Source organism: Nipponia nippon, unplaced genomic scaffold (assembly GCF_047370975.1).
Source record: "Nipponia nippon isolate SJK-2023a ecotype South Korea unplaced genomic scaffold, ASM4737097v1 scaffold_3, whole genome shotgun sequence".
Classification (NCBI taxonomy): Eukaryota; Metazoa; Chordata; class Aves; order Pelecaniformes; family Threskiornithidae; genus Nipponia; species Nipponia nippon.
Genome location: NW_028262347.1, coordinates 120,304,381 through 120,317,725, shown reverse-complemented (window position 1 = coordinate 120,317,725; position 13,345 = coordinate 120,304,381). Strand labels below are relative to the sequence as shown.

The following is a 13,345-nucleotide window of genomic DNA, read 5'->3' as shown; positions in this document are numbered from 1 at the left end:
TTAGTGACCATTTTGGGGATGAACTGATTATGTTCTCATAAAACTTAATACAAGGGTTTAAAAAACTCTTTCATCCAATTTCCTGTCCTTTTAGATGGTATCTGACTATGGGTCGTTCCAGCTCTTAAAGCACAGACACTCTCGAATGTTTACAGCATCTTAACAACATTTTTCTCCGTAATTCCTTGCTAGGGGATAAAGTAATGGCAGGAGTAACAGAAGCAACCATTTTTTTAAAGGGGAAAGTTGTATGTTATTTGGACATGTTTATGGTTCACAGATAAACTAGGTGGTTTTCATATAAAAAAAAAAAACAGAAATGATGTATTTTAATGAAAGAAAATAATTGTACTTAAATGTAACTGTCTGTGCAGAAGACTGCAAAGAAAGGAGAACTCCTTGGCATTGCCTCGGCATGGAAGCATCTAGGAGATCTTCTGAGTCCTCCATTCAATGCTATTTACAATTTATCTAATGATGATCATTCCTCTCTCCTTCATTTGCTTTTAAATTCTGGATCCTGGTAATATGTTGTCTCCCTAGCAAATAAAACCTGATTCAAAGTCACCATCTGCCATTTGACGTGCACCAGGGAGATGTGAAAAAATTCGGTGTCCTTTTTGCCACAGATAGATACCCTATTAGATTTACATCCCATTCAAATTGTACAACAGGAAGCAAATCAGGACAGACCAGAAGAAGACACAAGTTTAGCAGGAATTGGATCAGTGTTTTGAAATGCAGTTCCTGATGGGATCCAAGATATGCAGAGCTAAATGCACACACACACACACACATACACAGAGTATCTAATTCTATCTCAAGATAGCTGGGAAGGAATAAAAGGGAAGTTTAATTATACTTGCATTTGACATCCTTAGAAAATGCGACACTGTGGTGGTGAAGGTAGGAAGTGACAGACAAGTGAGGATGTGAGAAGGAACCATAAGCTCCAACTGTGAACAGTGTTGATTTCACTGTAGCTCAAGTACTAGAAGCCCGTTTCATTTTGTTTGTAAGCTCATTATTATTTCTCCCTTCAGTGCCACTTTTGAGCTATTCGGCAACAGATACTGGTACACGTTCAGCCACAGACTGTTATCGCAGGAAGAATTACCTGTGTAAAGAGACAGAGTGATTTCTCCATGCTCACTCTGCCGCATGCCTGTGAAGCAGACCAAAGTCCTCAACTCTCAATCTTGTGCTTAAATCACAAGATACATCCCCTTCGTCCACAATACTGAAAAGCACATCTACAGTTTGCAAATCCCTAATTGCTAGAAATAACATTGTAACTTAAAATCCATGTGGAACAAAATATTTTCCATTATTCCTTTGATGAATCCAGGCATGTGTTTCAAGGCTCCTGCTCTGAAGTCTAATAGCTTCTCCATGCCCTAGTTAGGTCAGACAGGGCCCTATTCATAGCTCATAAATGAGGGGAGGATTTACGATCACCCTGACTGCATGGGACGAGCTGCAGGGAAGGCTCTTTCTGCGGGGAGGCGTGGATCCTTCAGTCCAAATGGCGAGAGGATGTGGGCTGGCCGCCGTTTGTTTCTAACTTCTCTTTTGGCTGCTGTTTCAGAGATAGTAGTTACTTCAGTGGCTTCTGCTTCCCTAGAAGCAACCCTGGCTGAATGGGGCACAGGGGTGCGAAGCATCCTTCCCTTTGGAGCAGCCGCCTTCAGGATGGGCTGAGCGAGATCGGATGGGAAAACGGACTTCCACTGGGAAAGGGAGAAACATCCAGCCGTGGCTGGCCATGGGATGGGGCCATAGGCTCAGGGACAGCCGAGCAAGAGGTTCAGGAGCTGGAGGGTGCCTGTGACCGATGGAGAGCATTGCCACAGCAATGGCACAGAGACCCAGCGGGGGCTCGCATCAGCAACCTTAATTCTGACACATTGTTTTATCTAGTGTTTGATTGTGATCTTAATACTCTTTGAGCTCCTGAAACCGTATGGCTTAAAAATATGTGAAAATTGAAAAACAGAGCCAAGGGGATCTCTCTGCAGATCTGGGAGGACTCTTTCCCACAGCAGGTAGCTGCTGGTTCCCTGCAGCAGCGTGGCATGGCCACAGGAGTCGGTCCCTCATACCTACCAGGAGATGGAGAGGGGAACAGATGCTCCCACCAGAGCGGTTTCAGCTTCTTGGTATAAGTCAGGAGCAGTGGAGTCACCTTCTGAGCATCTGCAGGATGGCAGTTTTGGTCCCAATTTTACACCCTTGCTTTCTCAGCTGCCTCCTCTGTTATTCCCAGCATCTCTCTGCTCCAGCTCCTGCCCACTCCTTCCTCAGACTCCAGGCTCTGCCCTGTTATTGCTCTGTGCTCCCGCGACTGCCCTTGCACTTGCCTCTGCTGGAGATTTAAAATCTGTGACTGAAAATTGGAAGGCAAAACCCAAACAGCTGGGATTCATAATAACTCGCATTTCTAAATGAAAAGTGAACTTGAAACCACATTTTTCATATTTGAACGCAGGGCAAAAAGACCCCTTTTGACTGTTTAAAAACACGTTTTGAGTTAATGAGTTTGTTGATATCAACAAACTGGCATTTCTGGTGGAAAAAGCCTTGAACAGCTTTAAGACACACATACACAGATGGTTTATATACCATGTACGGGACTTAACCAAATGAAATCTCCCTAACAGCAAGACAGGGTTTTTACAAATGGCATTAAATGGATGCTCACTCATCCTTTTACCCCAGATAAGTGTAAGGTCTAGTGAAGCGTTCAGCTGAAAAGTCCACCCGAGAAGATCATGCCTCTCACCCCCGGCCCAGATAGCACAAGCAGAAACAACCCGGAGAGGCAGTGGGGCTATTTTCCTCCAGAAGATATATTTCTGTGTGACTTCAGTGCAAAGAAATAACATCGTACAGGTTAGAGAGAAAATAATGCCACGTTGTTTTCTCCTTGACCAGAATTAGGCACATTCTCCTCCAGGCAATCCAAATCTGGTCCACATTAAAATGTTAAAAGCCCTCCCCTGGAAAAAGAAAAATTTAAAAATTTACGAGTTTGAGTAGACGAAGCAGGAAAGGGAGTCCAGAAGCTAAAGTCTTCATTACAATGGCACACAAAAACCACAGGTGAGGAGAGGGAAACGTCAGGAGCCAGCACCCCAGGGACGTGCTGCTGAGAAGGGGACAGGGACAAGAGGTCCCCGCTGAACTGCCGCCTTCTTGTGCTGGAGGCACAGAAACGCATCTTGCTAGCAGATTCCCTGCTCGCTGATCTGCCGTTCAGCACAGGAAACGCATCCCCTGACGCTTTATTTTCATGGCTCTTTCAACAGCTCCAAAGTTGTACGATGTCGCTAAAATATTTGTAAGCACAGCAAAGCGTGCTTTAGGGCTGTGCATGAATTCTTTGTTCAGGGCTTATAGGGGAGCTGATTTAAGCATAAACCGTCTCCATTTAATGATAATAGTTTATGTTCACATAGTTTCTTCATCTGAATGGCTACGTAAGGGTTTGGTGAACTGTTCATGGGAGATCTTTGTGTTTACATGTGCACAGATGAGCACGCGATGCATTCAGAGGCACAAGTTGCAGCCATTGGTACTTCTTACTAGATATTTTATCTAGTCAAGTCAGGACCTCCGTAATGAAATGGTTTGCACAATATCTGTAATAAGAGATGGCTCTCTGTCCTTATAGCCTTTCTGTACCGGCTAGGAGAAGGGGTTGCTGTTGTCCTGTTTCCCAGGCAGACAGCCACACCAATGGCCGCTTACGGGTCCCACAGCAGCAGTGGGAACCAAACACCCACAGCTCCACCAGCGCTGCACTGCAAAGCTCTGCATCTCTTCCTTTCTATTGCTTCTATCATTTAATGTTGGGGCCTACTGCTTACAAACCACCACATATCTTTGTAGTCCATTTTACAATTGCTAGATTGTGGCTAATTTCCCAAACGCTGTTCTCAGAAAACATGTAGAAACTTTATGCCTCTGAGCACTTTAATCTCAATTATTAGTTGAAATTGGCCAAGGTATTCACAGGTTTCAGAGGGAACTGACAGATACACACCTACATGCATGCAGAATTTAATGATACAAATCCTTTTTTCTTCAGAAAGCAGCCTAACAACTGTTCAACTGTACAGACAAAAAACCCCAGATGCTGCTATAATTAGATTTGCAGGAGACTACATCAGACCAGGTTAGTTATTTCACCCAACAGCTGAAATAAATGTCCAGCAAAAAGGGGATTTTTTTTTTTCTCTTTACATATTCTGGTCTGCAGGGTCTGGTTGATTTTACCAGTCTTTGGAAGCAAAGGTATGAGAGCAAGCTTGCAAAACTTAGTCTCACATAAGTATGGGAGTGGAGATTGTTGGTAGGTTGTTGAGTGTCTGACTCAGCTTCTGGTTTCTTCCCAGGAGCCCCGATTGCTGCTTTCTTTGCAGGCAGCTGAGTGCACTGATTAAAAAACTGTATTAAAAATTGGGAAGCATCAATTCCTGGCTTCTGCCAATGACTTACTGTGTGACCTGGTGAAGTCACTTAGCTGTGCTCTGTAAGAGGAGTGGTCCTACCTCTCAATGCACAAAAAGCTCTGTAAGCCTCTCAAAAACACCTAGATATTTTCCTCTATTATTATTTTCTTCTTTTTATTTGACATTACACAAAAGCTAAGTTTTGCATCTCATGCTAGAAAAATAACTAAGTCAAAAGAAAAGGGAGGCTCTCGGCTTTTTCTGCTTGGGGCTTGTTACAGCAGGTGGTCTCCAAAAGGTTTCACATTCCTGGTGGTCTCAGAATAGGGCTGTAAAGTCAAACTTCTGGTCTCATTACAGGACTTTTTTGCCTAATGTAGGACTTGGCCTGAATCCCACTACTCACTCAACACAGTGTGACCCCGCTGGGCAAATTTCAGTAGCAATCAACCAATTTAATGGCTATGGGCTGTGTTGCTTGACCTTAATATTGCCTAATACAGGGATTGTCATGGGCTGGGAGCAGGCTTGTACAGAATTTGAAATCAATAAACAAAGGAGACTGCTGCTAATTAGCGTTAAAAAGAAGAGGGAAAGAGTAAATATTCAGACCTCCACACAGCCAGGCATTTTGTTTGTGAAATCCTTGTACTGCCAGTCTAAGCCTAACTGGGAACAGATCGCTGGCCCAGTAAGGGTATGCAGGGCAGCTCCAGTCTGCAAAAGCAACCCAGGGGTGGGTGCAAATCACACCCTTACAAAGGATTTGGGGATATCAGCCTGGGATTGCTCGGAGAGGGAACTTTAAAACAAAGTCAGTCCCACCTCAAGCCTTCGCAGGACCAGTGTCGCCTGTGCTGCACAGATGCTGGGAGAACACAGAGTTTCAGTGCTTGGCACCGCTCCACAGGGCTTTGGGAGAATGAAATGACACAGTGCCCTCAATTCCCACAGCTGGAGGTGGGCTGGGCGGCCGGCGCTGCTGGGAGAGGCTCCGGCCAGCGCTGCAGCGAAGGTTATCATGCAGTGCTCTGGGGCTGGTGGCACTGGGGGGACACACGTGGGGACAGTAATGTTTCCTTTTGCCCAGATGTTATTACTGCTGTCAGCTGAACTGGTACGCCCTGAGCACCTGCTGCCAGGCGTGTGCAGGGCTTGCACAATGCGGGCTTGTTCTCTGCAGCCCCTGGGCACTGCTGGAACCATAATGTGACACCTGCTGCTACCAGGAGGCTTGAGAAAAGAACAGAGCCTCCCTAACCCTCTCCAGACTGAGAACAGCTCTGTCTCTTCTGTCTGAAGTTAAAATCACTTGGAAGCAGTCTTTTGTGGCTGTCTCCCAAAGGATTTCTGTGGCTTCCTAGAGGGACGGCCATCGCCCGTCTCCTCGGGGCTGTGGGTGTCACACCTTGTGCAGCATTTCTGCAGGGATGCCTCCCCCCAGACGGGTGCGTGGAGTTTCACCAGTGGCAGACATCTCACTAGATGATGCTGGTTTGGTGCAGGACAAACACATCCAGGGTACCCAAAATGTCCTCCTGCCTGCCAGCCTTGAGCACAGCTGCACAGAGCATCTGTCAGTTGTAGCAGTTTCACATACCTAAACCTTTCACTGGGGAAAATCATGACCAGTGCTAGGAATATCAGGCAGAAGTTGTGATCAGCTAAAACTGATTTGAATAGGACTTTATCCAACCCTTTCTGTGATGCTGTAATTTGTTGTAGATACTGCAGTACTAACATAAACTTTAAGTGACCACTTGTCCTCTCCCAGACTCTTACAACTTCAGTGCAATCCTCACATCTCCCTATACTTCAGAATAGCTTCACCATGGTACAAACAAATTTCATTCCTGTGGTATGCATCGTTTTGCTTTTGACTGTCAGTGTAAGCCAGAGAGAGAAGCCCCCCGGACACTCACACTCAGCAGCAACAAGTTCATTTTCCTTTCTGGTATGATTTAGCCTTTTGGCTCATCAACACCCTACCCTTCTGCAGGCTCCCAGCAAGAGAGACGCTGAGAGACTTTTCCAGTGTGAACAACCTCTCCTGCTGGCACTACACATGGCCAAGTGCTGCCAGACTGGGAAAGAGCGTCGGGTCCCCCCAGGGCTGCGGGGTGTTGCTCAGTCGCCGGGTTACCTGATAGCTCACTGGGGTGAGAAATGGAGCAGATTTGTTTTTTGGGTGACCTCAACCATGTCACTTCTATACCTTGTGCCTCTGTTTTCCTACTTGAAAAAACAGGATAACAATCAGGATGTCCTTTGTAAATCACCCTGCAGTCTACCGATGAAAAGACTTGGTAAGAGATAGATATTAGTATTATCATACTCCTCATCCTCTCCTGTCAGTCCATTCATCATCTTCCCTTTCCTCCCAGTGCCTCCCAGCACTGCAGGCTTCACCCACATCAAAAGACATTACTCACAGCAGCTCAGCTGCTTGGGCGTTGACACGAAGGGAGGCTACGCCAGCACTGTGCCGGGGTGCCTGCCCTTCTCCCGCTCCAGTGGCTCGCGCTCCCCGAGGCTGGTACCGATCCCTCTACCACCAGTGACACTGGGACACTGACGGCGTCAGCCCAGTGCTGCTTGCTCAGGTGCATTAGACACAAAATCACATCCCATGAAACAGTGATTTCTTGGGCTCAGGGGAGTCTCCTCTGTCAGGAGAGCACTGTGAAGCACCCCAAAATATCACAAGAATTGACTTACCACCGAGTCGAGGAACCTAATGCAGCACTCGAGCTCGGGTCGAGTTTCACAGAACTGCCGAAAGAGAAGCCTTCCGATCGGCTGCTTTTCGCATATGCTGCAGTAATCTCTCTCTAGAGGCAATAAAGAGAAGAAGAGAAGCATGAAAATGAGAAGAGCTTTGCCTTTTGGGTTGGTTAGGAGTTTAAAGCATTGCAAGTGAGTGCAGAACTGCGACCCCAAATCAGAACTACTGCCTTCTCCCCGCCACCACATTTCAGGTATCCAAATACAAATATAATTAATGGCTTTAAGACTCAAACAAGAGAGGCTCAATTTTATAGAGCTGATGTTGGTAGAAGTCCCACAAAAGCCATTCAGCTACTAGGAAAAAATAATTTCACATTTTTCTGTGGTGGAAATCTATGCGCTCTGCAAAGGTACCGCTCAGACTGGTGGTGTTTGTGGGAATGTGGGGAGCAAATTACAAGTCCTTGAAATGTGAGTCATACATTAAAGGGTAGGAAAAGCTGGAATTTGTGGAGACCTTCCTGGATGCTTCCTAGATATGCACTAAAGTGCCCCTAATCTCTGGAAATGCTCAACCCACTCTCTACTAAACAATTATTGCAAACTATGTATTTTCAAAGGTTTCAAAATTTCTCCTATTTACTTGCTGAACATTAACGACTGGATGGAGCATATGGCATCTATCTGGTTTCAGTTTCACACAGCACTCCTTTATAGAACCGTAATTCCCCTTAAACGGCACGTTTAAATGCCATTCTCCTGTGCTAGTGCATCCAGAACCGTCATTGCCAGTAAAGCAAAAGATCCTTTACCCATCACAGGGACTATCTGCAGGAAAACATGGGAGAAGTGCAGGCATCATTAACTGGCATTGCACCAGCACGAATACCAAGGGCTTTGGATATTTTTCTGGTGAGAGCAGCAAATCCCCCAGCCTGTTTGGAGCAGCAGTACTTGCTCAAGACACGTTATTCCTCTAGAAGCACACACATGTCAAACAACATACTGTGTTTCCTTGAGTGTTCCTCTCACCACCCTCCTCGCTGCCATATGGCACTTGCTGTTATTATGGAAACAACCAGCTTCTAAACACATAACATAGCACTGCAAACAGACATATGAAACCCACACAAGTTGTCAGTGCTTTGGTTACTTCTCTCTCAGGTCTGCAGTCACTCCTGCAATGTCTTTTATTCCTCCTTTGCTTTGGCCCCCTGCACCCTGCAGCTCCATCCACTCCAAGGAGAACATCTGCAGGCCCACGGCTCCGATGGAGCTTGCCTTTGCCATGGAGGCACCCAGCCGAAGGCCTTGCTCATCACAGGTTGCACCCTGGGGACCATGTTCTGCAAAACCAGGACATCTCTCCTGAACGGAAGATGCTGTACGAGATGTTGGACTTGCTGACCGGTAGCTGGGTGGCCGGTGGGCAGGAGCACCCAAGGCTGCCTCTTGTAAAAGGAAGGAGGGTGCGTGCCCAGTGCTGCATCTGTGTCCAGGTATGGCTGTACTTCAGGAACTGGCCCCTGAAGCACCCACGGGGTGGTTGCTGGAGACACGGGTTGGGGCTAGCTTTTAATTCAGTATGGTCCTGCTCTGGTCTGGTCTTCTGAAGCGGTCTGGAACAACGTACCAGCACCATTTTGTGGCTGGCATTGCCAGTCCATTTTGGATCAGGATATCACTCAATCTATCCAGAAGATTGCAATACTTTGACACGCTCTAGCAAATAAAACTGGATTGAAAGCACTCTGTAAATCCTAACTTGACCTCCAGCCTATCTAACTATCAGCAGCAAGCCCGTGGCACTGGTTTGTTTGCATGAGCCGGAGCCTCCAGCATGGAACATCACGACAGAGACAGGTACGGCGAGCGAGGCAGCGGGCTCGCTTGGACCCTGACCAGCCTTGCGTGCGGTACAAGCTTGCGCTGCTTGACCAAGTAGCTTTTTTAGTGAGAAGGTAATTGCTGAAGGGATGTGCAGACACGCACAGCGCGAAGGTAAGCAAAGGAGTTAGGAAAGAGCCTGAGTGGATCAAAGCAGCAATTCACAATGTCCCAGAGGCTGGGATGAAGCCAGAGGCTCAGCAGCTTGGGTGAGGTCTCCTGGGAGGTCTGGAGGTTGAACTACATCTGTCTGATGCTGTTTTCTGCTACCTTGACTAACTCACTCTTCTGAGGGTATGAATAAAATATACAGCCTGAATATCAGTAGCACACGCCTGCCTGATGGCAGGACTCAATCCCGACAGAAGCCCAAACCCACAGCAAGCTTTCTCATGTTAAACAAGCAGTGGAAAAAATGTGACTGCCTGACTTTGTAACAGAATAAAACACAAAGGAACAAATACATTAATCAGCTAGTTTGCCCTATATTTTCTCTTGTACAGTGCTATTTGATGCACGGTGACAACGCTTGTTGTACAAAATGCAGTTAGTTTATCAAAGCTTTTACGATATGGTGACACTCGCTGTAGCAGAGGATGCTCTTCTAACAAAAGGGCTAGTGATACCAGCTAAATAGGCATGCAAATTGAACATCCAATAACTGTACTTTATAGCATAGCAGGAAAAGAAAACAAGCAGCTAAACACTATTACATATGTGGATAAATGAAACATAAAGAAGACATGAGCATAGACTTCCTCCTACAGTACATAACTTGGCCAACACGTGAGAAGCGTGACCCGTTCGTAATGAGGAAAAAGGAAATACCAGAAATAATCTCTGAAAACACGAGAGCCAGAGCAGGTCCCCGGAGCCATCCACTCCTCGGTCATGTTCGTTTGAGTGCTGGATATACCAATACAGACAATAAATACATAATGCAACTGTTTTCATTCCTTGTAGGTGACACAAAATATTTTCTTAGGCCCTGATCTTGCCATTGGCCTCACTAAGTCAGCTAAAGGAGTCTGCTCTCAACTAATTCTTGGGATGCATGGGCCCTGGAGTGGACTAAGAAAGAAAAACACCTCTCTCAGCTAAAGCAGAAAAAAGGAGTGGATGGTTTTATTATAGTAAGGAAAGCAGAAGTGTTTTAACAGCATGCTGCACCCCGGAGACCTGGCTGAAGCACCCCGAGCCGTGCTCAGGAGCTGCTGCACGAGGGGAGGGGACGGGGAGCCAGGCGGGTACCGCAGCCAGGGGCTCCCTTGGGCTGGGGCTGATCGTCGTGTCGCTCTCGGTCCGCCTGCCAGTAAAAATATCCATCCAGTTTCAAAAGTTTAAAAAATAGAAAGAATGGTTTCCTGAGGAAATGGAAATGTTAAACACTTGGAAGTGAAACCATATGCTTATGATGATGAAGTGTAACGAAAACAGCTCTGAGAGCGATATCTCCTGCTTCAGTCAGATCCTCCTGCTTCAGCGCAATGCTGTTTAACACCTGCAAAGTCACCCAAAATGGGGATGAAAAGCTGGGTGGGTCAAAGCCCTAGGAAAGCAGTCACTTCTCACTGACGCCAAACTCCTTATTTAGAAAATATCACTGGCAAATAATCATAGAATCATAGAATCGTTTAGGTTGGAAAAGACCTTTGAGATCATCAAGTCCAACCGTTAACCCACCACTGCCAAGTCGACCACTAAACCATGGCCCTAAGCACCACGTCTACACAGCTTTTAAATACCTCCAGGGATGGGGACTCCACCACTTCCCTGGGCAGCCTGTGCCAGGGCCTGACTACTCTTTCGGTGAAGAAGTTTTTCCTACTATCCAACCTAAACCTCCCCCGGCGCAGCTTGAGGCCATTTCCTCTTGTCCTATCTCTTGTTACTTGGGAGAAGAGACCGACCCCCACCTGGCTCCAGCCTCCTTTCAGGCAGCTGTAGAGAGCGATGAGGGCTCCCCTCAGCCTCCTCTTCTCCAGGCTGAGCACCCCCAGCTCCCTCAGCCCCTCCTCACAGGACTTGTGCTCCAGACCCTTCACCAGCTTCGTTGCCCTTCTCTGGACATGCACATGTGCAAGCAAGTGAATTCTTTTATCTTCCTAACAGAGTAACAACATAGATTAATATAGAAAAGGTATTATACAAAATGCCATCATAAACATTCATAAGATAAATAAAGTTTATTCTAAATTCTACTGACTCATTTTGCCTTTACTTCGTAGCTTATGTATCGAAATACTACTTTAAAGAGCACCCGGTACACAGAACATACCAAAATAGCTACACCTGCATACAGAAAATGCCATCACCATTCAAAGTCTGTGGCCAAATTTGTTCCCTGACAGATACTCTGGTAAGGTTCTGAAAAATATCTAAGCACACGCCTAGGAAAAATAGTCCTATTAGTAAAATTTCATACGGATCAAAGCATGCCATTGATGAAGTGAAAAACACAAAACAAGGTAATAAAGAAAGTTGCTGCCGATAAAATCTCTGACTTTCAAGTAAAAGGGAAAAAACCCTAATATTTTAACTGGATAAAAAACTTCCTGTGCCTTGTGAAGATTTTTTTCATCTTAATTTCCCATTTAAATACCTAGCATTTTTTTTTCTGGCTCAAAATATCACTTTAGCAATTCTGGAGAGAAACAGTTGTCTGCAGAGAGACCAGGTCCCCCCTCCTCTTTCCCATTTGCAATATACCTGTGGGTTTTAATGGGTTAGTGGTAAGCTACAAAACTGGGTGAGGACTCTTGGCTGAAAACCAGTCTTTTCTGACACTGTTTCATCCAGTGTAAACTGCAGGTGTCTAAGCGAGACTGCTATGGAAAGCTGTACTTCTGTTTCTGGGCAGAAGCCCTCATTTTGAAGGGCTACTAATCCAACACCTGCAGACAGCTGGTGAGGTTTCCTCCTGTAGATGTCTGTGGGGAAGGATGAGCTCAGTTTAAATCTCTCTATTCAAGTCTACAAAAGCCAGGAACATCTTTTCAGCTTTTTGGTCATTACTGGTGTGGCCAATGATTGCACTTATGTACTATCTATTAAGTAGCATTTTATTTTCCTTTTTAACATGCTGGAATCCCAAGAGAAGATATTTCAAAGAAATGCATTGGAGAATTGCCAAGAAGATGTGCACCATGCTGCTGCACGGGAAAATTTGGACTTGGCCTCTGGATCTCTGCTCTCCTTGGCATTAAATCAGCCTGGATTAAAACTGAGTAAGATGCAAATGCAATGTAATTCTGCTGCCTAAAAAACCCAAACCAAACCAAACCCCACCCAAACAAAAAAACCCTTCCTTAGCACCTGGAAACCCCTAAGTGGATGTAGGAAGAATTAATTGTTGTTTTTCTGCTCGTGCTGAATGACCAAAGATGAGATCTTCCCTTCCCATTTTTTTTTAATTTAAGGTGAATAAAAATCTTTCAGACAGACGTTGTTCCAAGTCTATTATGTACCTGCTGTTTTCTTCCTCTAGCCTGCTTTAGTCCAGAACAACAGAAACTCATGGAAGAAACCAAACTCATGGAAGAAAGCATTCAACTACAAGGGACCCTCAGTCCCTACGCTCAAGCCGGACAATAGGGAGCAGCACCAGAGCCAGAAGTCCAGTAGTCAGTTCGTAAGACTGCTGGCACACCAAAAGTAAAACTTTCTTTTTCCAAGGGGCTGAGGCCTGTCAAAGCAATTCCCACCAGCCCTGGGATGGATGGAAACTTCAGCTAGAGATGTCTCAAAATCGCACGCCTCCCTCCTCATTCAAACTTGGGAGGGATGCTGTTAAAAGAGATCCTAACCACCCCAGCCCAAATCTAAAACCATTTCTGGTTTTTTTGCCCATCTCTGCTTTCTATATGTAAGCTGTCTTACAGGGGGACAAAATGAAAAGGAGGACAAAACCAGGAATTAAAAGCAATATTGAAAAATATGCAGCATGACTGAACTAAACAGACTCTCACAGCCCATTGTACAGTGTGCACTTGTAGCAATTTCCTTCTTTTTGTCAAAAAAAAAAAAAAAAAAAGACCAAAGTCTTTAAAATTTACAGAATTGTTTTGTGTCCCGTTAGGGTACTAATGGAAAACAAATTGTGTCTTTAAACACTGAATAACCCCATTAGAGCTATATTAATATAAATACATTTTTCATTTAAAACCAGTAAGTCTAACACTAGTGCTTATAAATATGTCTTATAATTTACTGCTGCTCTCCTCCAGCCAAAAATGGAATTACCACTGTCTACATATAAACTTAATAAACAGTACATA

The 13,345-nt window shown here is 45.4% G+C and overlaps 1 protein-coding gene across 2 annotated transcripts in view; it reads right to left on the bottom strand.

The window, feature by feature from the left end:
* Positions 1-13,345, bottom strand: part of GRK5 (G protein-coupled receptor kinase 5) — a 169,911-nt gene that overhangs the window by 54,431 nt on the left and 102,135 nt on the right. For both annotated transcript variants that reach the window (XM_087765033.1, XM_087765032.1), the window contains exon 3: positions 7,173-7,285. In XM_087765033.1, the coding sequence (XP_087621159.1) occupies positions 7,173-7,285 (113 nt within the window). The remainder of the gene's footprint in view (positions 1-7,172; positions 7,286-13,345) is intronic.